The sequence below is a fragment of the Ctenocephalides felis genome, unplaced genomic scaffold (genome assembly GCF_003426905.1).
Source record: "Ctenocephalides felis isolate EL2017-DRISC unplaced genomic scaffold, ASM342690v1 CF-g0.4_SCAFFOLD_03572, whole genome shotgun sequence".
Lineage (NCBI taxonomy): Eukaryota > Metazoa > Arthropoda > Insecta > Siphonaptera > Pulicidae > Ctenocephalides > Ctenocephalides felis.
In genome coordinates, this window is record NW_020539726.1 from 40034693 (window position 1) to 40059848 (window position 25156).

Sequence of the window (25156 nt, forward strand, 5' to 3'; positions counted from 1 at the left end):
TGTTTTAGAGACAAAATATCAAAGCGCGTAAATGCCGAGATAATTGCTCCAACTTGTATCAAAAATTAACTTTTTTTAAAAAAAAATTGCCCCGTATCTTCGGAACGGCTGGACCTGCCTTCGCTAGAAACTAATCAGTACGTCTCCTTATCAATAGGAATCGAATTTTTTGAATCATTCAAATCGGATGAACCGTGTTCTCGAAATCGTCGACAAAAATTTCAAAACACTAACAAAATATTTACAAAAAAGTTGTCTGACATAATATATGAATTTTCGAAAGAATAAAAAAGTAGCGTGAGATTTAAAAAAAAATGCCTGAAATTTAAAAGAAAGTTGCCTGAAATTTGAAAAAAAAGTTGCCTAAGCTTCAAAGAATTTTGTATGGAATTCATAAAATCTTTAGAATTAGAAAAGTGCTTGAAAGCGTAAAACGTTGCCCGAGCTTTAATAATAATTGAATTAATTTTAAAAAAGATGCCTGAAAATTAAAAGAAAGGTACCTGAAAATAAAAACAAAATGCTGCCTGAGATTTGAAAATGCCTTAAAGCGATTCAGAATTGCCTGGAAGTTGGAGAAATTGGTAAAAGATGTCTAAAAGTGCAAAAGTTGCCTGGATGATAAATTTAGAAAGTTTTGTGGAATTAGAAAAAAATCGTAAAGTGTAAAAAGTTGCTAATGATTTAAAAAATGTTCAATATGTTTGCAATTACAGTAACTCATCCTACAGGAAGTTAATTACATTACAATTATCAGTTACAAACTTGACTTACTCGAATTCAGTAATCCATTTGCTAGTACTGTTACTTCTGTTTTCCCTGTATATTCTATTTCTTTGCTTTTTCTTCGGTGACGTTGATATTTCCCAATTTTCGCCTTCACCATTTGGGATACCATTACTGCAGATAAATATATAAATAGTTATTAAAAAAGTTTACACTCAATTGAAGCAGAACTTCTTTGCCTGACATTTCAATTTCATCATGACAATAAAACATAACGATTTTCCCGTGCGACCAATCGCGTCAACTCTCTAGATGACGTCATCGGCGAATGACGAATCAGGATTTGCGAAAGTCAGGCGTAACCAACTTCCGTTGCATATCGTAGAATTACCTCCTAGTCGCGCCTAAAGAAGCTCTACTTCGGAAATTATATGATAAATAGGTTATAATTAATGAAGCAAAAACATTTACCATATACTAGTACTCGTGTCATCATAATTTACTGATTTGCTACTATTTGCATCTCCTGAACCATGAGCTCTTGAACTGAAATGTTAATGAAATTAAAATTAAACTAGTGGTGTACGGCATTGTGGCTTAAAGAAAATTGCTGGCACTTCCCGTACCGTAATTAAACATTCGAGGAATGAAAGTAAGAAAATAATAATAAGAGTTTTAAATAAATAACAAACAACTTGTGTGTATGTAACGATTTTTTTGATAATTTAGAATTGCTTCCAAAATTTTGTTAATTTTTTAAAAGTTCAATTTTTTTTAAATTTCTGAAAAAAATTTTTTTTTTTTAATTTCTTGAGAATTTGAAATTTTTTTGAAAATATTCGATTCGAATTTTTTAATTTCTTGAGAATTTGATTTTTTTTGAAAATATTCGATTTTTTTGAAAATTTCGAAATATTCTCAAATTTTTGTAAGAAAACGATTTTTTTAAATTTTCATACTTCTATTTAAAACTTTTTCATAATTACCTAATAAAATTTTCATTCTGAACCTTCTGTCTATCCAAAGCTCGTGGAAATAGCCTGTCGACAAAATTGTTATAATAAGACAGAGCCCTGTGTATCCGTTGATATCTGAGACGAGACATGATGAATCTGACATCCACCAATGTCTTGCTCGTTACTTCATCGAGGAAACTAAAAAATAATATATTCAAATTAAAATTAAAATATATTATCATAGTTGATTCAAAATATCAGGCAAAATAATTAGTCTTTATTACCAAAAAACAAAGTGAGACAAAACAAAAAAATGTGTGTGTGAAGTGAAGTAGTTATACTTTTTTGGCATTGGTGAGTATTTGAAGCCATTATAAATTGCATAAGTTGGTATTTTGTTGTGTAGCACTTACTGAAAACACATTGCACCCAATTTGATACTTTTTTTTAGTAGTTAATTTGATTAGATTTTATCCAAAACTTATAATCCATACTATAACATCATAATTCGCAATTCATGGCGTCTTATAATTACCATTTTAATCAGGTGCTAAACCCAATTTATAAAATAGATTGCTTTAAACACATTCAGACTGCATACAATACATTCAGAAAGCTTACAACACATTCAGATAGCTCAAAATACACTCAGACGACTTGCAAAACACGCTTAGAAACGACTTGCAAAACACGCTTAGAAACGACTTGCAAAACACGCTTGAAAACGACTTGCAAAACACGCTTGGAAACGACTTGCAAAACACGCTTGGAAACGACTTGCAAAACACGCTTGGAAACGACTTGCAAAACACGCCACCCATCGACCTCGGATATCTCAGAAACTAATGAATGTGCCTACTTTAAATTTTGATCACAATCTTGGTAAAGTACAACAACAATGTGTCAAGTTTCATCAAAATCGCAACATGCATTTTTGAGAATATAATATACATACACGTGCAACACTTCCAAACCACTTGTAACACACCCAGACGTTTTGCAACACACCCAGACGTTTTGCAACACACCCAGACGTTTTGCAACACACCCAGACGTTTTGCAACACACCCAGACGACTTGCAAAACACACCCAGACGACTTGCAAAACACACCCAGACGACTTGCAAAACACACCCAGACGACTTGCAAAACACACCCAGACGACTTGCAAAACACACCCAGACGACTTGCAAAACACACCCAGACGACTTGCAAAACACTCTCAGACGACTTGCTTTCACTCTCAGACGACTTGCTTTCACTCTCAGACGACTTGCAACGCTCTCAGACGGCTTGCAACGCTCTCAGACGACTTGCAAAACACTCTCAGACGACTTGCAAAACACTCTCAGACGACTTGCTTTCACTCTCAGACGACTTGCTTTCACTCTCAGACGACTTGCAACGCTCTCAGACGACTTGCAACGCTCTCAGACGACTTGCAGCGCTCTCAGACGACTTGCAACGCTCTCAGACGACTTGCAACGCTCTCAGACGACTTGCAACGCTCTCAGACGACTTGCAACGCTCTCAGACGACTTGCAACGCTCTCAGACGACTTGCAACGCTCTCAGACGACTTGCAAAACACTCTCAGACGACTTGCTTTCACTCTCAGACGACTTGCTTTCACTCTCAGACGACTTGCTTTCACTCTCAGACGACTGCTTTCACTCTCAGACGACTTGCTTTCACTCTCAGACGACTTGCTTTCACTCTCAGACGACTTGCTTTCACTCTCAGACGACTTGCAACGCTCTCAGACGACTTGCAACGCTCTCAGACGACTTGCAAAACACTCTCAGACGACTTGCAAAACACTCTCAGACGACTTGCTTTCACTCTCAGACGACTTGCTTTCACTCTCAGACGACTTGCAACGCTCTCAGACGACTTGCAACGCTCTCAGACGACTTGCAACGCTCTCAGACGACTTGCAACGCTCTCAGACGACTTGCAAAACACTCTCAGACGACTTGCTTTCACTCTCAGACGACTTGCTTTCACTCTCAGACGACTTGCTTTCACTCTCAGACGACTTGCTTTCACTCTCAGACGACTTGCTTTCACTCTCAGACGACTTGCTTTCACTCTCAGACGACTTGCAACGCTCTCAGACGACTTGCAACGCTCTCAGACGACTTGCAAAACACTCTCAGACGACTTGCAAAACACTCTCAGACGACTTGCTTTCACTCTCAGACGACTTGCTTTCACTCTCAGACGACTTGCAACGCTCTCAGACGACTTGCAACGCTCTCAGACGACTTGCAACGCTCTCAGACGACTTGCAACGCTCTCAGACGACTTGCAGCGCTCTCAGACGACTTGCAACGCTCTCAGACGACTTGCAACGCTCTCAGACGACTTGCAACGCTCTCAGACGACTTGCAACGCTCTCAGACGACTTGCAACGCTCTCAGACGACTTGCAACACTCTCAGACGACTTGCAACACTCTCAGACGACTTGCAACACTCTCAGACGACTTGCAACACTCTCAGACGACTCGCATACCATCCATTTAAATGTTAGTATTGAGTGCAGAGCCAGCCAGCCACCCATCGACCTCGCATATCTCAGAAACTATTGAATGTTGCAACTTTAAATTTTAGTCACAATCTTGGTAAAGTATAGTAACAATATGTGTCAAGTTTCATCAAAATCGCAAATTGCATTTTTGAGAACATACATACACATACACTTGCAACGTTTATATACAGTAAAGGTTGAATACAAGATCAAGGTTATATACAGTGTTAGCTCTGTAAAAAATGCACCATAAAATTTTTATTTTTCTTATGTTTTCGCCAAAAAATCCGATTTATGGATTTTTAGACTAATTTGATATTTTCTGGACGTTTCAAGTCATTCTGAAGCGTTTCTTCTGAAGAAACCAAATTTGGAAAAAGTATGTGTGTGTGAACGATTTTTGACTTTGATTTAAAAAAAATTAAAAGCCGAATTCCAGACGACTTGCAACACACCCAGACGACTTGCAACTCACCCAGACAACTTGCAACTCACCCAGACTCTTTTTTTTCACCCTTTCTGAGAGCACGGGGCATTAACACAACCTTGTTAGAAGTTTTTTAAAACTTCCACTTCAAAATAAATTACTAAGTACAAATTAAAAAGAAAACAGGTGCTACAAACGGACTAAATTACTTTTTGCAGTACATATTAGTACATTACTCAAGCAAAGTGTTAATAATTTAAAACAACCAAAATAAAATAATAAATTCCGCAAGCAAATTAACCACCGCACTCAGCTAAAAAACAACAAACATCAATACATACATTTTGCAATTCTTTTTTTCCCCAATGTTGTATGAATAATCTAAAGCCTTACTCTTTATTAAATTCATCGATTTCAATAGCAGTGTCTAGAACTTTACTAATGACTCCTTCGTAGATGCGACAGCCTCTGTATTTAGTCGGATCCTCTTGATGGATTCTGACATGTGCCCGGTCCCCGACCACCAGAGAGGGTCTCTTTTCTGCCAAACCTGGCACTTCGAGAGTGGCATTGGCATTCATGGGACTGGGAGACACGATCATGGTTACCGCTTCCATGTTATATTTCTTTAAGGAATAAAAATTATTGGTAATAGAAGTTATAGGTATAAAACTATATATATATTATATATATATATATATATATATATATATATATATATATACTAGCTGACCCGGCAAACGCTGTTTTGCCATCAAAAATATTTTGCCGCTTTGCAGAAGTTCTTATAATATACATGATGTATTAATAATAATGCTATATTTTTATTACACATTTTTTTTTTACATTTCGATAATTAATTCCAGCGCATCATAGTGTTTTGTTTATTTTCATTTTATTTATGTCAAATAGTGAAATTTTTTTTTGATCAATGAAGAAATTAGTTTTTAGCAGTACCGTTATCTGAATATATAATCTTATATATAAAAATGGATCGCAAAATGTGTTGGTAAGCGCATAACTCAACAACGCCTGGACCAATTTGGCCAATTCTTTTTTTTAAATGTTCGTTGAAGTCCAAGAATGGTTGTTACGGCGAGAAAAAAACGAATTATTGCCGGGAAAACCCTAAAAACAGACCTTTTCTTCTTTAGTCGAGTAGGCAACGCAATTTGTAAAAAAAAAACAATGATCTATGTCATGACATTTTGTGTAGTTTTTGATAATATAATTTTGAATATATTTATATAAACATAGAAATATCTTTCTATTAATTAACGAGCTATATTGGCAGCCAAAAACATTGATGTAAATTAAATAAATTTCAAAATTCAAGAACAAATTACAGGCGAAACAGTTGATTCGGCAACTAACCAAGACAATCGGAGTTTTTAAACTCGCCGGATTTGCTAGGATTGTCACCTCACAATCTTCAATTAAGGGTTGGATCGGCAATTATAATGTTGCAAAAAATCGACCAACTATATTCAAAGGATAGTATAAAGCAGAAGATGTTCTCGCGTGCGTTTATGGTATCATTAAGTGTTTGTGTATTAATTTAGAAAACCCATGTTTCTCACATGGAAAATTGTATGTTGTTTGTTTCCGTTTTAGAAAACCATCAGATTTGTTTGTCTATGCGCCAGGTAATCAAACAAAAAACATCGTTAATCACAAAGCACTACAATGAAAATTGAACTGATTTTTGAATTATGATTTACATTATTAAAAATTACTTACTTTTAAATGCTTATATTGTTTTATTTAATTATTTTTAATTCACACCGAATTAATACCAGGGTGACGGTTCTGTTCAGGATAATTTTTTGCAAAGAATAGAAAAAAGGTAAGCACAAAACACCGCCACATTACAATTTTTTTTGACAGGACGAAGTCTGTCGGGCCGGCTAGTACTTTATATAAATATCAGATTTTTTACTTTTGCATTTAATTTAAATAGTTAATGTCAATTTCATATATCCAATATTCACTAAATTATTAAATGCCAAAATATTTCCTTTTTTGGTCGAAATTTAATATAATATGATACAATTTATATCTATAATTTGATTGCCAATATTGCCTATAACATAACTTGGAATAATTAATTTATTTGTTTCTTATTGAAGTCGTTAAAAATTCATTTTTTTGAACTGTCAAAATTTTGTTTATGTTTAATGTTAAATTCAATACGTCGCTTTTTTATTGTGATCTATAATATTTTAATCACTTATCATATAAATTTTCGACTATAAATTGATATTCATACTCATCATACTATCCTTGAAACTAACATGGATAAAGTTCTGAGAAATCCGAGTCCAAAACTATAAAATGTTTGATTTTTGGCAATTTTATTAATTTTTTATCAATTTTCGTACTGTAAAATAATGGATGATTATTTATCAAAATTGTAATATTTAGACTATAATTTTAGATGAATATACTATCTATTTTGACATAGCAATTAGTTTTTTCTTTATTTGAAATCAAATGAAACATAAATATATTTATTTGATATTTTTCCATAAATATCCGATTTATGACATTGTTTTCAATTATTTGTAATTTATTTTGAATTAGCAAATGTCAAAAAATATAATTAAAATATTCATTAAATATTGTCTATAAATACTATGTCATTTTATAAATAGTATTTATTACTTTGGTGCTTGATATGGGTATGAATTTGTAATAAAATATATTCTTTCTGACAAACAGTTAAAAACTTGTTATAATTTTCAAAATTATTTGACATTTCATACTTCCAAAATTAATTCACTTGCATCATGGATTAGTCTAAATCAACGCAGTATCATTATCTAAATATACAATTTTTAATATAAATATCAGATTATTCACTTTTGCATTTAATTAAATAGTGAATGTCAATTTCATATATCCTTCTTGGTCCAAAATTAATATAATATGATAATATTTATTTTACAATAATGTTTTGTATCTATAATTTGCTTGGCAATATTGCCTATAACATAACTTGGAATAATTAATTTATTTGTTTCCTACTGAAGTCGTTAAACATTTTTTTTGTGAAATGTCAAATTTTTGTTTATGATTAATTTGAAATTAAATATGCCGCTTTTTTATTGTGATCTCTGATCTATAATGTTTTGATGAAGTTTTGGTTTCAGAAATAATTTGGTAAGCTAATCAAATAAATATAAATTATAAAATTATTTATCTAATTATTTTCATAAATATTGACAAATGACATTTCACTTTTTTTCGTGTCTACATTTATTTAAATTTATAAACATTGATTTTTAATTAGATTTAAAACTATAAACAGTGATTTTGAATATAGAATTTCATCAAATTTGGATTTAAATGTTGGATATTTCTATATATGTACATGTTTTAGAATTTTATTTTTTGAAATGTCAAATTTTTTTTCAAAAATTATAAAAATTTCCTTAAATTTTGACATTTGTCATTTTAGTGTTTTGTTTTTTTTTTGGCCATTTTCTGTCAAAATTTTTAGAAATTCATAAAAATTATATATTCATATTTTAAATTTACTTTTCAAAATTTCCTATAACCTAAGTTGGATATATATGCACACGATAAGCCAATAAAATTTAAAATCGGTTCAGTAGTTTGGGCGTCCATCGCGAACCAACATCGTTACACGAGATTTATATATATATATATATATATATATATATATAAATATATATATATATATATATAAATATATATATATATATATATATATATATATATATATTATTACCCGAAGTTCTCTGTCTTCTGTAATTTCTTCCATCCACATCAGGCATGTGCAATAAAAGAGGTAATTATCTCTCGTCATGCCGATTCCATTGACATCATATAATTTCCTGAAAAATTGTTGATTAAACCAGGTGTAAATGAAAATTTGCGTTAAGGCAAGTAGCAATAATTAATATATAGTCATTTACATAAAACTTGCTACTGTTTAATCTAAACCATGACTGGTTTGTCCAATTATTAATGGACCAAGAGCTAGTAAATTTTAAATTGTCAGATTTGATTCTATTTTTTTTTATTTTCATATTTTCTTTCAATAGCTTATCTGATGATAAATATTAATTTAAATATATATATGGGTCATTCTTTTACAAATCGTACGGATTTTGGTAAAAAAAAAATGTGACATTTTAGAATTGGCTGAAATTTTTTTTATAGATATTATACATAAAATCATTTGACACGTATTTCAGGATTTTGCCGGCAAAAATTTTTTTTTGGTTGATATTTACGATTGAAATATTGCCGATTTTCTCAATTTTTATGAACTTCCTCTGCATTATGTTAATTATCTTCAGTTGTGTTGATCAGATCAGTATTGTTTTTTTTTATTATATTCATTATGAACTCAACTTTGAAGTAATTTAAAAAAAAAATGTTTTTGCAATTATTTTAACAATAATAACAATTGATTGTTTACATTGGTTTTACATACGGGCGCCCCGACTTAAATCGATTGCGTAAAAAACCATATTGTTTCTTTTTTTATCTACTTTAATATTATTTTTACTATTCGATGGCATGGCTGTTACATCGGAAGATATTAAATGTTTTCGAGCGCAAGTCGCGCCGCGCGTCCCTTTGAAAGGCGCATCGCGCGTATTAAATGAGTACAAGTACTGTTTTTAACTAAAATATTTTACAATTTCTTTACTGAGAAAAAATAAATATATTGTCTAAAATATGTAGTAGTATTTAATTGTTGTTTTGGAAAGTGCTCCCAGTGTCCTGGCCTAGAAAATTTGATCACAGAATTAGAAAATATTTTTGAGAAAAATTATATTGACGAAATTAGGTACAGAGAATGGACATAGTTGATAGAACTATGTTGCAATTAATGATATCCCCAGTAGACAAATATCTACAAAAATTGCAGGCCACTTTGGAAAAATTATTACATTCATTTCTTGTAAGAAAACAAAATGAATTTATGACAAAAAAGGGAAGAACTATCACAGAATTAATGCATCGTAGTGTGTGATTTTTCAGAAAATAATTCATGCGTTGTCCAAGATGCTGCTCAAGGATTTTATTGGAATAATAATCGGGCTACGGTGCATTTAAAATTTATTACAAAGATAATGACGATAATGTTCGTGTTAAAAGGTTAGTAATTATTTCAGAATGTCTGCAACACGACACTGTAGCGGTTTAAATGTATTTCAAAAACATTTAGTTGAATTCGTTGGTAAAGAATTGAAGTAAATTACAAAAATCATATACTTTTCTGATCGGTCGGGTGCGCAGTATAAAAATAAAAAGAATTTTGTAAATCTTACTTGCCACGAAAAAGATTTTGGTCTGGTTGCAGAGTGGCACTTTTTCCCAACGTCACACGGTAAGGGCGCTTGCGATGGATTGGGTGGAACTTTGAAAAGGCTAGCTGCCAGAGCTAGTCTTCAAAGAGCATCAAATCCAATCCAAACGCTAAAACAATTATTTGAATGGGCAAATGAGTCTCTTTGCAACATTTCTTCGAAATATGTAACCAGTGAATAATATATTGTTGCCGATAAAAAATTGAAGACAAGATTTTAAAATGCAGTCACAGTGAAAGGCACCTTGAAATATCATTGTGTTATACCTTGAAAAAAATAAAGTGCGGGCCTAAAAACTTTTCTTTGCAAAAAGAACGCGATTCAACTGTTTTTCAACTTGTTAACGTTGTGACATGGAATGTACATTATGTAGTACATCAAAAGAAGCTATATTATATAAACTTAATTATAATGCAATAAATGAATTATTTTTTAATCGCATTCTCTTGTATTTATTTTTTAACGAAATCAAACCTACCCAATACAATTAATTTAACTTTCGTTCATATTCCAACGAATAATAAGTTTTAGTTTATCAGTTTCAAAAATATGAGCATTTTGTATAAAATATTTGCTACTTATTTTTTCTCAGTAACGAAATTGTAAAATATTTTAGTTAAAAACAGTACTTGTACTCATTTAATACGCGCGATGCGCCTTTCAAAGAGACGCGCGGCGCGACTTGCGCTCGAAAACATTTAATATCTTCCGATGTAACAGCCATGCCATCGAATAGTAAAAATAATATTAAAGTAGATAAAAAAAGAAACAATATGGTTTTTTACGCAATCGATTTAAGTCGGGGCGCCCGTATGTAAAACCAATGTAAACAATCAATTGTTATTATTGTTAAAATAATTGCAAAAACATTATTTTTTTTAAATTACTTCAAAGTTGAGTTCATAATGAATATAATAAAAAAAAACAATACTGATCTGATCAACACAACTGAAGATAATTAACATAATGCAGAGGAAGTTCATAAAAATTGAGAAAATCGGCAATATTTCAATCGTAAATATCAACAAAAAAAAAATTTTTGCCGGCAAAATCCTGAAATACGTGTCAAATGATTTTATGTATAATATCTATAAAAAAAAATTCAGCCGATTCTAAAATATCAAGGTATGGTTGGTGTACGGTTTGTAAAAGAATGACCCATATATATATATATATATATATATATATCTATTATAAATTGTTAATTCTGTACTTACTCAAACTTTCGCAATTTCATTAAATCTTTTTTACCCAATTTGAGTTCTGCGAACTTAAGAAATTTCAGTATAGGTTTTCGATAAATCTTTGGCACAATATATTCTTTATCCAAGTCACTCCTAAAAACAAAGTGATAATGTTTAGAATATATATATATATATATATATATATATATAATATACATATATATTAGGTTGTTAAATATCTCCCTTCCGCTTTTTTGCTCTTCGTTTATAATACAAAAAGGCGGAAGGGAGATATTTTACAACCTATTATATATATATATATATATATATATATATATATATGATAAATGAATACTTTATGTTGCAATAATCTAAATATTAATCTAAATTAATCCAATAAATAAATAAAAAACATGAAGTGTTTTGTAGATATTTAATTACGACGTTTCAGATCTAGATACATTCCATCATCAGATTTTTCTGACAAAACCATTTTTTAACGAATTTTTTTCGAAAATTGCATTTTTTGCATATCTTTACGTTTCAGAGGTTTCTGAACACTTTGCAACGTGTTGCAAGTCATTTAAGCGTGTTGCAAAAAAATTTATTTAAGCGTGTTGCAAAAAAAAATTATTTAAGTGTGTTGCAAAGAAATTCAAGTGTGTTGCAAAGAAATTCAAGTGTGTTGCAAAGAAATTCAAGTGTGTTGCAAAGAAATTCAAGTGTGTTGCAAAGAAATTCAAGTGTGTTGCAAAGAAATTCAAGTGTGTTGCAAAGAAATTCAAGTGTGTTGCAAAGAAATTCAAGTGTGTTGCAAAGAAATTCAAGTGTGTTGCAAAGAAATTCAAGTGTGTTGCAAAGAAATTCAAGTGTGTTGCAAAGAAATTCAAGTGTGTTGCAAAAGAAATTCAAGTGTGTTGCAAAAGAAATTCAAGTGTATTGCAAAGAGATTCAAGTGTGTTGCAAAGAGATTCAAGTGTGTTGCAAAGAGATTCAAGTATGTTGCAAAGAGATTCAAGTATGTTGCAAAGAGATTCAAGTATGTTGCAAAGAGATTCAAGTATGTTGCAAAGAGATTCAAGTATGTTGCAACTCGTCTCAGAGTGTTGCAACTCGTCTCAGAGTGTTGCAACTCGCCTAAGTGTGTTGCAAGTCGCCTAAGTGTGTTGCAAGTCGCCTCAGAGTGTTGCAAGTCGCCTCAGAGTGTTGCAAGTCGCCTCAGAGTGTTGCAAGTCGCCTCAGAGTGTTGCAAGTCGCCTCAGAGTGTTGCAAGTCGCCTCAGAGTGTTGCAAGTCGCCTCAGAGTGTTGCAAGTCGCCTCAGAGTGTTGCAAGTCGCCTCAGAGTGTTGCAAGTCGCCTCAGAGTGTTGCAAGTCGCCTCAGAGTGTTGCAAGTCGCCTCAGAGTGTTGCAAGTCGCCTCAGAGTGTTGCAAGTCGCCTCAGAGTGTTGCAAGTCGCCTCAGAGTGTTGCAAGTCGCCTCAGAGTGTTGCAAGTCGCCTCAGAGTGTTGCAAGTCGCCTCAGAGTGTTGCAAGTCGCCTCAGAGTGTTGCAAGTCGCCTCAGAGTGTTGCAAGTCGCCTCAGAGTGTTGCAAGTCGCCTCAGAGTGTTGCAACTCGCCTCAGAGTGTTGCAACTCGCCTCAGAGTGTTGCAACTCGCCTCAGAGTGTTGCAACTCGCCTCAGAGTGTTGCAACTCGCCTCAGAGTGTTGCAACTCGCCTCAGAGTGTTGCAACTCGCCTCAGAGTGTTGCAACTCGCCTCAGAGTGTTGCAACTCGCCTCAGAGTGTTGCAACTCGCCTCAGAGTGTTGCAACTCGCCTCAGAGTGTTGCAACTCGCCTCAGAGTGTTGCAACTCGCCTCAGAGTGTTGCAACTCGCCTCAGAGTGTTGCAACTCGCCTCAGAGTGTTGCAACTCGTCTCAGAGTGTTGCAACTCGTCTCAGAGTGTTGCAAGTAGTCTCAGAGTGTTGCAAGTAGTCTCAGAGTGTTGCAAGTAGTCTCAGAGTGTTGCAAGTAGTCTCAGAGTGTTGCAAGACGTCTCAGAGTGTTGCAAGACGTCTCAGAGTGTTGCAAGACGTCTCAGAGTGTTGCAAGATGTCTCAGAGTGTTGCAAGTAGTCTCAGAGTGTTGCAAGTAGTCTCAGAGTATTGCAAGACGTCTCAGAGTGTTGCAAGACGTCTCAGAGTGTTGCAAGACGTCTCAGAGTGTTGCAAGACGTCTCAGAGTGTTGCAAGACGTCTCAGAGTGTTGCATGACCTCTCAGAGTGTTGCAACTCGTCTCAGAGTGTTGCAACTCGTCTCAGAGTGTTGCAACTCGTCTCAGAGTGTTGCAAGTCGTCTCAGAGTGTTGCAAGTCGTCTCAGAGTGTTGCAAGTCGTCTCAGAGTGTTGCAAGTCGTCTCAGAGTGTTGCAAGTCGTCTCAGAGTGTTGCAAGTCGTCTCAGAGTGTTGCAAGACGTCTCAGAGTGTTGCAAGACGTCTCAGAGTGTTGCAAGACGTCTCAGAGTGTTGCAAGACGTCTCAGAGTGTCGCAAGACGTCTCAGAGTGTCGCAAGTCGTCTCAGAGTGTTGCAAAGAAAATCAAGTGTGTTGCAAAGAAAATCAAGTGTGTTGCAACTCGTCTAAGTGTGTTGCAACTCGTCTAAGTGTGTTGCAACTCGTCTAAGTGTGTTGCAACTCGTCTAAGTGTGTTGCAACTCGTCTAAGTGTGTTGCAACTCGTCTCAGAGTGTTGCAACTCGTCTCAGAGTGTTGCAACTCGTCTCAGAGTGTTGCAACTCGTCTCAGAGTGTTGCAACTCGTCTCAGAGTGTTGCAACTCGTCTCAGAGTGTTGCAACTCGTCTCAGAGTGTTGCAACTCGTCTCAGAGTGTTGCAACTCGTCTCAGAGTGTTGCAACTCGTCTCAGAGTGTTGCAACTCGTCTCAGAGTGTTGCAACTCGTCTCAGAGTGTTGCAACTCGTCTCAGAGTGTTGCAACTCGTCTCAGAGTGTTGCAACTCGTCTCAGAGTGTTGCAACTCGTCTCAGAGTGTTGCAACTCGTCTCAGAGTGTTGCAACTCGTCTCAGAGTGTTGCAACTCGTCTCAGAGTGTTGCAACTCGTCTCAGAGTGTTGCAACTCGTCTCAGAGTGTTGCAACTCGTCTCAGAGTGTTGCAACTCGTCTCAGAGTGTTGCAACTCGTCTCAGAGTGTTGCAACTCGTCTCAGAGTGTTGCAACTCGTCTCAGAGTGTTGCAACTCGTCTCAGAGTGTTGCAACTCGTCTCAGAGTGTTGCAACTCGTCTCAGAGTGTTGCAACTCGTCTCAGAGTGTTGCAACTCGTCTCAGAGTGTCGCAAGTAGTCTCAGAGTGTTGCAACTCGTCTCAGAGTGTCGCAAGTAGTCTCAGAGTGTTGCAAGTAGTCTCAGAGTGTTGCAAGTAGTCTAAGTGTGTTGCAAGTAGTCTCAGAGTGTTGCAAGTAGTCTCAGAGTGTTGCAAGTAGTCTCAGAGTGTTGCAAGTAGTCTCAGAGTGTTGCAAGTAGTCTCAGAGTGTTGCAACTCGTCTCAGAGTGTTGCAAGACGTCTCAGAGTGTTGCAAGACGTCTCAGAGTGTTGCAAGACGTCTCAGAGTGTTGCAAGTAGTCTCAGAGTGTTGCAAGACGTCTCAGAGTGTTGCAAGACGTCTCAGAGTGTTGCAAGTAGTCTCAGAGTGTTGCAAGTAGTCTCAGAGTGTTGCAAGTAGTCTCAGAGTGTTGCAAGACGTCTCAGAGTGTTGCAAGACGTCTCAGAGTGTTGCAAGACGTCTCAGAGTGTTGCAAGACGTCTCAGAGTGTTGCAAGACGTCTCAGAGTGTTGCAACTCGTCTCAGAGTGTTGCAACTCGTCTCAGAGTGTTGCAACTCGTCTCAGAGTGTTGCAAGTCGTCTAAGTGTGTTGCAAGTAGTCTCAGAGTGTTGCAAGTAGTCTCAGAGTGTTGCAAGTAGTCTCAGAGTGTTGCAAGTAGTCTCAGAGTGTTGCAAGTAGTCTCAGAGTGTTGCAAGTAGTCTCAGAGTGTTGCAAGTAGTCTCAGAGTGTTGCAAGTAGTCTCAGAGTGTTGCAAGTAGTCTCAGAGTGTTGCAAGTAGTCTCAGAGTGTTGCAAGTAGTCTCAGAGTGTTGCAAGTCATCTGAGATCAAAAATATCCATATCGAAGATAAATATCTATAAATGATACCACTGCTACTCGATATCAAGCTGGTTGCAAGACCAAGTTTTTACAACAAAACCACAGTAAGCTTCAAAGAATATAAATATAACATTTTTTGATTATAATTACTTACGTAAGGTTAGCAGGAACAATTTCTGAACTAATCCAAGACTTTCCTGTGTATATCTTTCTAATATTATTTCTCTGTTCAGCAGTTTCGTCTTTGGATACATCTTCGATGACGACAACCTGTAGATGTCACCAGTATTAAATTACATATTTCAAACGATATTTATACATCGAATTTGCGTATCATAAAGTTCGTTGGCGTACTCCTCCGAAACGGCTTTACCGATTATTATAATTTTTTTTGAAATATGCGTATTCAGTAGATCTGAGAATCGGTAACTATTGTTCATATCCTTAAGTGATAAGAGTTGTTCACTCTTAATTTCTTTGTGATTTTTGGACTGATTTTTTTGTTATTTTTTTATAATGTGGCATTAAAATACATGCAACCCTAAGATTTTACTTTTTTACAATCATTTTTTATACCGCGAGTCATTGAATATTTTTGACATAATTTTATTTCAGATTTTTGAGAGCTTGGAGAAAAAGCTTGAATCTTACTTGAAAATTCAATTTATTATTATTAAGGGTTAACCCTAATACGTTTATTAATTTTGGGGTCAATTTTGTTCATTTTATTTTTTTAAATTCAAAATATATGAAATTCTTTTTACTTCAAAATACTCTTTATTTTTATCAATGATTTTCCACCCCTGCCTTTTTTTTAAATTTTGAAATCAATTTTCTTTTAACTTTAATTTGACCTATTATTTGACATAATTTCAGTTAAGATTTTTTTGAGTTTACAAAAATGCTTAAATATTACTTTGAAAAACAATTAATTTTTAATAAGGGCTGACTTATTATTATTTTTTTAATACGGAATTGAATAATACATGCAACTCTTTTTACTTCAAAATGCTATTTATTTTTAGCAAGAATTGTCAACCCCTGCCTTTTTTAAAAATTTTGGAATCAATTTTCTTTTAATTTTAATTTGAACTGTTATTTGACATAATTTTTGTTGAAAGTTTTTTGAATATATAAAAATGCTTGAAGGTTACTTTGAAAAACAATATATTTTTAATAAGGGTTGTCCAATAACTTTTTTTCCATTTTGAGCTCAATTTTCTTTACTGTAATTTTTTTAATGTGGGGTTGAAAAATACTTATAACTGTTATTATGATGTCCACCCCTACTTTTTTTAAAAATTTTGAAATCAATTTAGTTCTAATTTTAATTTTCATAATGCGGGATTTAGAAACCCTTCTTCCACAAATCTCTATTCCATACTAGCCATTTTAGTAATCGAATAATTTTTCACCACGTTTTCAGCCAGTGAGTGTTTTTTTATTAAATTTTGATACATATTTTCTTGACCTTATCATAAAGCATGAATTTTACTTAAAAATTAAATTATTTTTATCAAGGGTTGTCCACCCTCACCATTTTCCCATTGTACAAATATTTCCGATGCGCAAACAGTATTAGTTGATAAATGGTTTGCATAAAGAGCAATTTATGCAAAAAAAATAAAGATATTGAATATTGGAATCTGAAGATCCAACAGTTTTTGATAGAAAACTATAGGTATAGGATTTAAAAATGAATTATCGGATTTTGCTTCGGAATTCAAAAATTAATGAATTAATGCAAAAGCGCGGTAATAATATACGAAAATCTAGAAATTTTAAATGTGCCACCAATTTCAATTTAAACTAAATCAATTGCAAAGACTATTAATATGACCCTGGAACATTTATATGTGGCATGCTTTGCAGTGGGTAAACTATTCATATATTTTGTTACACCACATTTGCAATCAGTTAGTTATTTTCGTACTAAACATTTTTCACTAGAAATATTTTTTATGGCAAAACAACGTTTGCCGGGTTAGCTAGTATAATATAAAAATATAAATTAAGTTCATAGATATAAATCTACTAATTTGTTAGTATATTTCGTGACACACGCGATAAATGATCAGCTAGTTACCTATGAATTACCTATAAGTGGCAAGGTATGATTATATTTATAATTATACCTTCAATATATATAATTTATATAATTATAATATGATATATAATATAAAATATTATAATAGCGTATAATTTATATTTACCATTTCACGAATCAAAGTAAATGTTCTTTCTGTTTCAATTTGGAATACAAAAGCCAGCGGCATTCTGTACGTACTAATGTGTTTCACAGGTCCAGAAAATGTTAATCTGACAATATATTCCCTTTCTATAAAAATATACAATGTATAAATTATAGAATCATATATATATATATATATATATATATATATATATATATGTTTATATGTATATATATTTCAAATACTTACTGGGACGGATCTTTATAATATTATCATCCCAATTCTTTTCCATGTGTTCTTGACGTTTATGAAACATTTTAAAATTTGGCTGTGGATGAAGTTGCAGGACATTTCTTAAATAAACAATTCCTTTCGATCGATAATTTACTATTCTATATTCTAGCTCGATCGTGGTGCTCAAATTTATATCATTCCTTCCCAACTGAAATAAATTAAATGATAAATTAAAATATATACTAGTGATGTATGGCATAGTGCCTTAACGCAAATTGCTAGAACTTCCCGTACCGTAACAAAATATTAGAGAAGTATTAAATGTTTTCAAATAGATTATTATAAATGCTGTAACTTTAATTATTCGTATTTTATAGATGAAATAGGAGAGCTTATAAAAAGGATGATGACCAAAAAACAAAACTTAATCAAGCGGACTTAAGAAGAAGGACCTTATCTCATATTTCTAAGTATTATAAAAATTCAATTGCAAAGTTTAAATAATTTATGTGAAGTATACAAGTGAGCTTTGGAATTTTAGCTAACATTAAAATCAAAATCAGATTTATTTTCGACATTAAAATCCGATTTATTTTCGATATTGAGTCTGACATACCCAGGCAAAAGACCTAGTCTGAGAAAAATAAAAACATTTCCTTCGCTAACAAAAAACAAAACACACACACATCAATTTTTTCTAAGGTATGATAGAAGATAATAAATAGAATGAAATTTAAAAAAATAATCAATTGAAATTGAAATTATTAAATTTAATTAAAAGTATTAACTTACAGTAATGGTATTTGTTCCCAGATTATCCATGTGTGAAACATTTTGATTGCAACAAACTGTCTCGATGATGACTCCATGACGATTTTTGACTATAGATGATCTAAATTTTAATATATAAATACAATTATTATAAATATTTTCATTATTAGAAACTATTGCTGGATTTATTCGAAGTAAATGTAAAAGAAAACTAAATTTCTAATAGACGAAATGAATGAAATCGTTTGATCAAAAAAAAAAAAAAAAAAAAATTAGAAAAGGAACTCTACTGACGAGCAAAATTAAATATCTAGATAGATAATTAAAAAAGGGACTCTACTGACGAGCAAAATTAAATATTTAGATAAAGAATTAGAAAAAGGACTCTACTGACGAGCAAAATTAAGTATCTAGATAGACAACTAGAAAAGGGACTCTGCTGACGAGTAAAATTAAATATCTAGATAAAGAATTAAAAAAGTCACTCTACTGACGAGCAAAATTAAGTATCTAGATAAAGAACTAAAAAAGGGACTCTACTGACTAGCAAAATTAAGTATCTAGATAAAAAGAAAATAGAAAAGGCACTCTACTGACAAGCAAAATAAATATTTAGATAGATAATTAGAAAAGAGAATCTACTGAGGAGCAAAATTAAATATCTAGATAAAAAAATAGAAAAAGGGACTCTACTGACGAGCAAAATAAATATTTAAATAAAGAATTAGAAAAAGGAGTCTACTGACGTGCAAAATTAAATATCTAGATAAAAAAATAGAAAATGACTATCAAAAGAGCTAATTAAAAATGTAAAGAAAATTAGAAAAGGGACTCTACTGACGAGCAAAATAAATATTTAGATAGATAATTAGAAAAGGGACTCTACTGACGAGCAAAATAAATATTTAGATAGATAATTAGAAAAGAGAATCTACTGACGAGCAAAATTAAGTATCTAGATAAAAAAAATAGGAAAGGGACTCTACTGACGAGCAAATTAAATATATGAATATGATATTATAAAAAGACTCTACTGACGAGCAAATTAAATTAAAAGTTAAAACAAAAAAGCAAAAGAAATTCAGATTTTAAATTCATATAAAATTCTCTCGTCAGTAAGGTTAGGTTGATATAAAACTCTCTCATCAGTGAGGTTATTGATTTATATAAACTTAATGATTTATATTTATTTATATACAATAAAATATTTCATTAATTATTATATTAATATTATTCATTCTTTTATTTTTTTCTAGTAATTTATATTAATATTGTTCAATTAAGTAATATACTCGTATTTATATCAAATCTTAGTACTCTGTAAAATAATTCTTTTTTAATTATATATTAACAGACTTAATAAATATATATATATATATATATATATATAATAATTATTATTAATTATTCCAGTCATTTAATTATATATAAACTATTTAATTACCAATAAATTGTTATCTGTAGATTTAATGATTTATATATATTTATATACAATGAAATATTCCTTTAATTATCATATTAATATTATTCATTCTTTTATTTTTTTTCTGGTAATTTATATCAATATTGTTTAATTAAGTAATATATTTATATACAAATCTCTCTCGTCAGTAAGGTTGGGTTCATATAAAATTCTCTCGTCAGCAAGGTTAGGTTTATAAAGTTAAAAATAGTTTGAAATAATGTTAAAAATAGTTTAAAATAGTATTAAAAATAGATCAATCGTGTATAAAAGATTTGAGAATTAAATTAAGTTGAATAGAAGTAATAAAGTAAAATAATATTACTTATATATTATTATTATATGGAAGTAACAATAGAAGTAATAACAAATATTCTGGTCAGTAAGGTTGGGTTCACACTAAATTCCAAAATATATAATAAATTTATAGTAATCACATATCAATATCAATGAACATACTAAGTTTGTACTAATTTTACTAATTTATCATAGCATCGTGTATACTTCCCCAAATATGGGGAATTGGACAAGTTTGATACATTATTTTATAATATAATGCAAGTCCTAAGAGTTTAATTTAAAAAAAATAATGTATCATGTTAATGTTTGTAATCTAAATTCACAAATCATAATAACAATTATAATAGATATTATATTAATGAAATAGTCAAATGAAATGTATATATAAAATATGAAAACTATTTTTCATAATAAAATAATGTATATATATATATATATATTATATATATATATAAATAATAAAAAATAATTGTACTTGTACAAATAACTTAGCTAGTAAATCAAACAATCTTATGTTCATTTTTACTTTTAGATATTACAATTTCCATAAGTGTATGAAGAATTTTATATGAACCCAACCTTGCTGACAAGAGGATTTATATATAAATATATTACTTAATTGAACAATATTAATATAAATTACTAGAAAAAGAATAAATGAATGTATAATATTAACATAATGATTAATAAAATATTTTATTTTATACAAATAAATATAAATCATTAAGTATATATAAATCATTACTTTTACTGACGAGAGAGTTTTATATGAACCCAACCTTACTGACGAGAGAATTTTATATGAACCCAACCTTACTGACAAGAGAATTTATATATAAATATATTACTTAATTGAACAATATTAATATAAATTACTAGAAAAAGAATAAATGAATGTATAATATTTAACATAATGATTAATAAAATATTTTATTCTATACAAATAAATATAAATCATCATGTATATATAAATCATTAACTTTACTGACGATAGAATTTTATATGAACCCAACCTTACTGACGACAGAGTTTTATATGAACCCAACCTTACTGACAAGAGAATTTATATATAAATATATTACTTAATTGAACAATATTAATATAAATTACTAGAAAAAGAATAAATGAATGTATAATATTAACATAATGATTAATAAAATATTTTATTTTATACAAATAAATATAAATCATCAAGTATATATAAATCATTAACCTTACTGACGAGAGAGTTTTATATGAACCCAACCTTACTTACAACAGAATTTCATTAGAACCTAACCTTACTGACGAGATAATTTATATTTAAATGTAATATAATATTTAAATATAAATTACTAGAAAAAAATACAAGAATGAATAATATTAATATAATAATTAATAAAATATTTTATTGTATATAAATAAATATAAATCATTCAGTTTATATAAATCATTAACCTTACTGATGAGAGAGTTTTATATGAACTCAACCTAATTGTGTAAGCTCTGCTTATAATGATAATATCAATATAGTAATATAAATACAACTTTCAAAAGTGATTTGGTTTACTGATTGTGGATAATAATCAAGCGATACCAAAGTTTCAAACAAACGACACAAACTATGTTACAATATTGATATTATCATTATAAGCAGAAGTTCTAATAAAATTCTCTCGTCAATAAGGTTAGGTTCATATACAATTCTGTCGTCAGTAAGGTTGGGTTACACTAAATTCCAAAATATATAATAAATTTGTAGTATAGTATTGTGTAGCATACTAAGTTTGTATCAATTTTATCAATTGTGTATACTTCCTCAAATATTGGAAAAGTTTGATACAGTATTTTATAATATAATGCAAGTCCTAAGAGTTTAAATTAAACTAAATAATGTATCATGTTAAATCTTTGTTATCTAAATCTACAAATCATATTTGCACTTGTACAAATAACTTAGCTAGTAAATCAAACAATCTTACATTAACCTTTACTTTTAGATATTACAATTTCCAAAAGTGTAGTTAATTGTGTAAGCTTTGTGTAAGGTCGGGTTCGTATAAAACTCTCTCGTCAGTAAGGTTGGGTTTATATAAAATATTCTCGTCAGTAAAGTTAGGTTCATATAAAATTCTCTTGTCAATAAGGTTAGGTTACACTAAATTCTAAAATATATAATAAATTTATAGTAATCACACATCAAATGAACATACTAAGTTTGTATTAATTTTATAAATAGTGTATACTTCATCAAATATTGGACAAGTTCAACACATGATTTTTTGATATAATAAAAGTTGTAATAGTTCAAATTAAAATAGATATTGTATTGTGTTTATTCTTGTAATCTAATCGACAAATCATTTTTGCACTTGCACAAATAACTTAGTAAATTAAACGATCTTACGTTAACCTTTACTTTTCGATATTACAATTTCTAAAAATGTAGTTAATTGTGTAAGCTTTGTGTAAGGTTGGGTTCGTATAAAACTCTCTCGTCAGTAAGGTTGGGATTATATAAATATTCTCGTCAGTAAGGTTAGGTTCATATACAATTATGTTGTCAGTAAGGTTGGGTTCATATAAAATTCCAAAATATATAATAAATTTATAGTAATCACATATCAATATCAATGAACATACTAAGTTTGTATTAATTTTATCAATCGTGTATACTTGCTCAAATATTGGACAAGTTCAACACATGATTTTTTGATATGATGAAAGTTGTAATAGTTAAAATCAAAAAAGATAATGTATCATGTTAATTTTTGTAATCTAAATCTACAAATCATATTTGCAATTGCACAAATAACTTAGCTAGTGAATCAAACAATCTTACGTTAACCTTTACTTTTAGATATTACAATTTCCATAAGTGTACAAAGAATTTTATATGAAGTCAACATAATATTATATAAACCCAATCTAATTGTGTAAGCTCTGCTTATAATGATGAAATCAATATTATGATATAAATACAAGTTTCAAAAGTGATTTGTTTTCCTAGCAAGGCTGCGTGTGGATATAAATTGATCGATATCAAAGTTTCAAACACAATACAAGTTATAACCGGTACATCTTTAATAATAACACTTATGAGTTTTTGAATAATACTAAATTTCTTGGTATAAATATTAGTAACAATATGAAATGGGATCATCACATAATTAACACTCTGAATTCTAAATTATCAAAAACCTGCTTTATGCTTCGTAATTTAAAAATGAAAGTAAGCAAAGAGAGCCTTTTCACTATTTATTACTCATATTTTTATTCTAATGTAATTTACGGCATTTAATTTTGGGGGTTTTTCACCTAACTGACTAACATCAGTAATTCAATTACAGAAAAAAGCATTCAGAGTTATGTTTTCCCTTTCGTCCACTACATCTTGTCGACCTTTCTTCCATGATCACAAGAATCTACCCGTTCCATGCATTTTTCTCCTAATCACCCTCTGTTTTATAAAAAAAAATGGCAACCTGTTTAATTTAAGCCCAAATCCCGAATGTGTTTATTATGACACAAGACATAAACTTGTAAAAGGTCCCACATTGAAAATTGTCTCTACATTTAATACCTTAGATGGGCATAATGCTTTACAACAAGCTGTCACTAGATATTAGAGAAGTTGAAAATAGAAAATTTTATAAATTACTCAACACATTTTCTAAAAAGCAAGTTTTTTACTCTATTGATAAGTATTCGAGTTATAACTTTTAGTAAATTATTCTGTGAAAATTAGAATAAGATTTTGAGTGAACATTTGTTTTTTGTAAATTATATTTCATTTAATATAAAATGTATTATTATCTATTAATTTAAGTTATGTAGCATTAATATCTATAATTGTATAATTGTGTTGTATAAATATAAATATAAATATAGTCACAAATAACTTAGGTAGTAAATCAAACCATCTTACGTTGACCTTTACTTTTAGATATTACAATTTCCATAAGTGTACGAAGAATTTTATATGAACCCAACCTTCCTGACGAGATAATTTTATATGAACCCAACCTTACTGACAACAGAATGTTATATGAACCCAACCTAATTATGTAAGCTTTGCTTATAATGATATCAATATTGTAATATAAATATAAGTTTCAAAAGTGATTTGGTTTACTAGCAAGGCTGAGTGTGTTGATCGATACCAAAGTTTCAAGCTATACAATACAAGTTGTATCCGATAAATGCAATAAAAAATTGACTAGAATTACCAAATTAGTTCCTTTCCCCTCACCTTTTATCCGAGAAGTACTTCAATATAAAGTTAAACCCATGCAAAGCACAAGTTTTATGTGCCTCGTACTCCTGCTCAGTCCCAGTAAAATAGCAAAGACTACAAGCAACTTGCTGATCATATTCCATCTTGCTTAAGAATTTAACACAACATACAGATTCTGTAACAAAATAACAAACTTGTCAAAGAAGAGTCATTTATTAACAAAAGACTATCAATTATCAACATACATACTTTTGAGGTTATGTCTTCTGATTTGATTGCAACGATATTTTAGAATTTCAATAATCACTAAAGATTGATTTTGATGAGGGTGTAAAGAATTGAAAAAGGTGTGATTTTAAATAAACTAGAAGCCTCACATGACACCGGCGTCGATGTGTGCTTTAAGAATAATAAATGCGAACTCAGAAAGAACAAATCATAATTTAACCGAATGGCGATTGACAGATAAGAAACAGAATGTGCATTTTGGAGGGACAGGGCTTGCAACGTGAAGTTAATCACAAAATATAAATTAAAAAAAATATAAATATAAATATATAAATATATAAATAAATTTATATATTTATATATTTAATAATAATTATTTATTTATTATTATTTATTTATTTTAGTCCAAGATTTATATTTATTTAAAATTATTCTTCAAACTT

General features: G+C 31.0%; 1 protein-coding gene across 2 annotated transcripts in view; it reads right to left on the reverse strand.

The window, feature by feature from the left end:
* The window catches only part of LOC113387673 (putative helicase mov-10-B.2), a 39186-nt gene extending 14251 nt beyond the window's left edge, over positions 1-24935 (reverse strand). The window contains exons 1-12 of one of the 2 annotated variants that reach the window (XM_026625031.1): positions 24735-24935; positions 24501-24660; positions 18529-18628; positions 17752-17944; positions 17524-17648; positions 15465-15580; positions 11205-11324; positions 8394-8499; positions 5033-5265; positions 1713-1880; positions 1198-1272; positions 775-900 (exon numbers count right to left, since the gene is read on the reverse strand). In XM_026625031.1, the coding sequence (XP_026480816.1) occupies positions 775-900; positions 1198-1272; positions 1713-1880; positions 5033-5265; positions 8394-8499; positions 11205-11324; positions 15465-15580; positions 17524-17648; positions 17752-17944; positions 18529-18628; positions 24501-24628 (1490 nt within the window). In that variant the 5' untranslated portion in view covers positions 24629-24660; positions 24735-24935. Of the gene's footprint in view, positions 1-774; positions 901-1197; positions 1273-1712; positions 1881-5032; positions 5266-8393; positions 8500-11204; positions 11325-15464; positions 15581-17523; positions 17649-17751; positions 17945-18528; positions 18629-24500; positions 24661-24730 lie in introns of both variants that reach the window. The other variant, XM_026625032.1, reaches the window with a different exon arrangement.
* Positions 24936-25156: the final 221 nt, after the last annotated feature.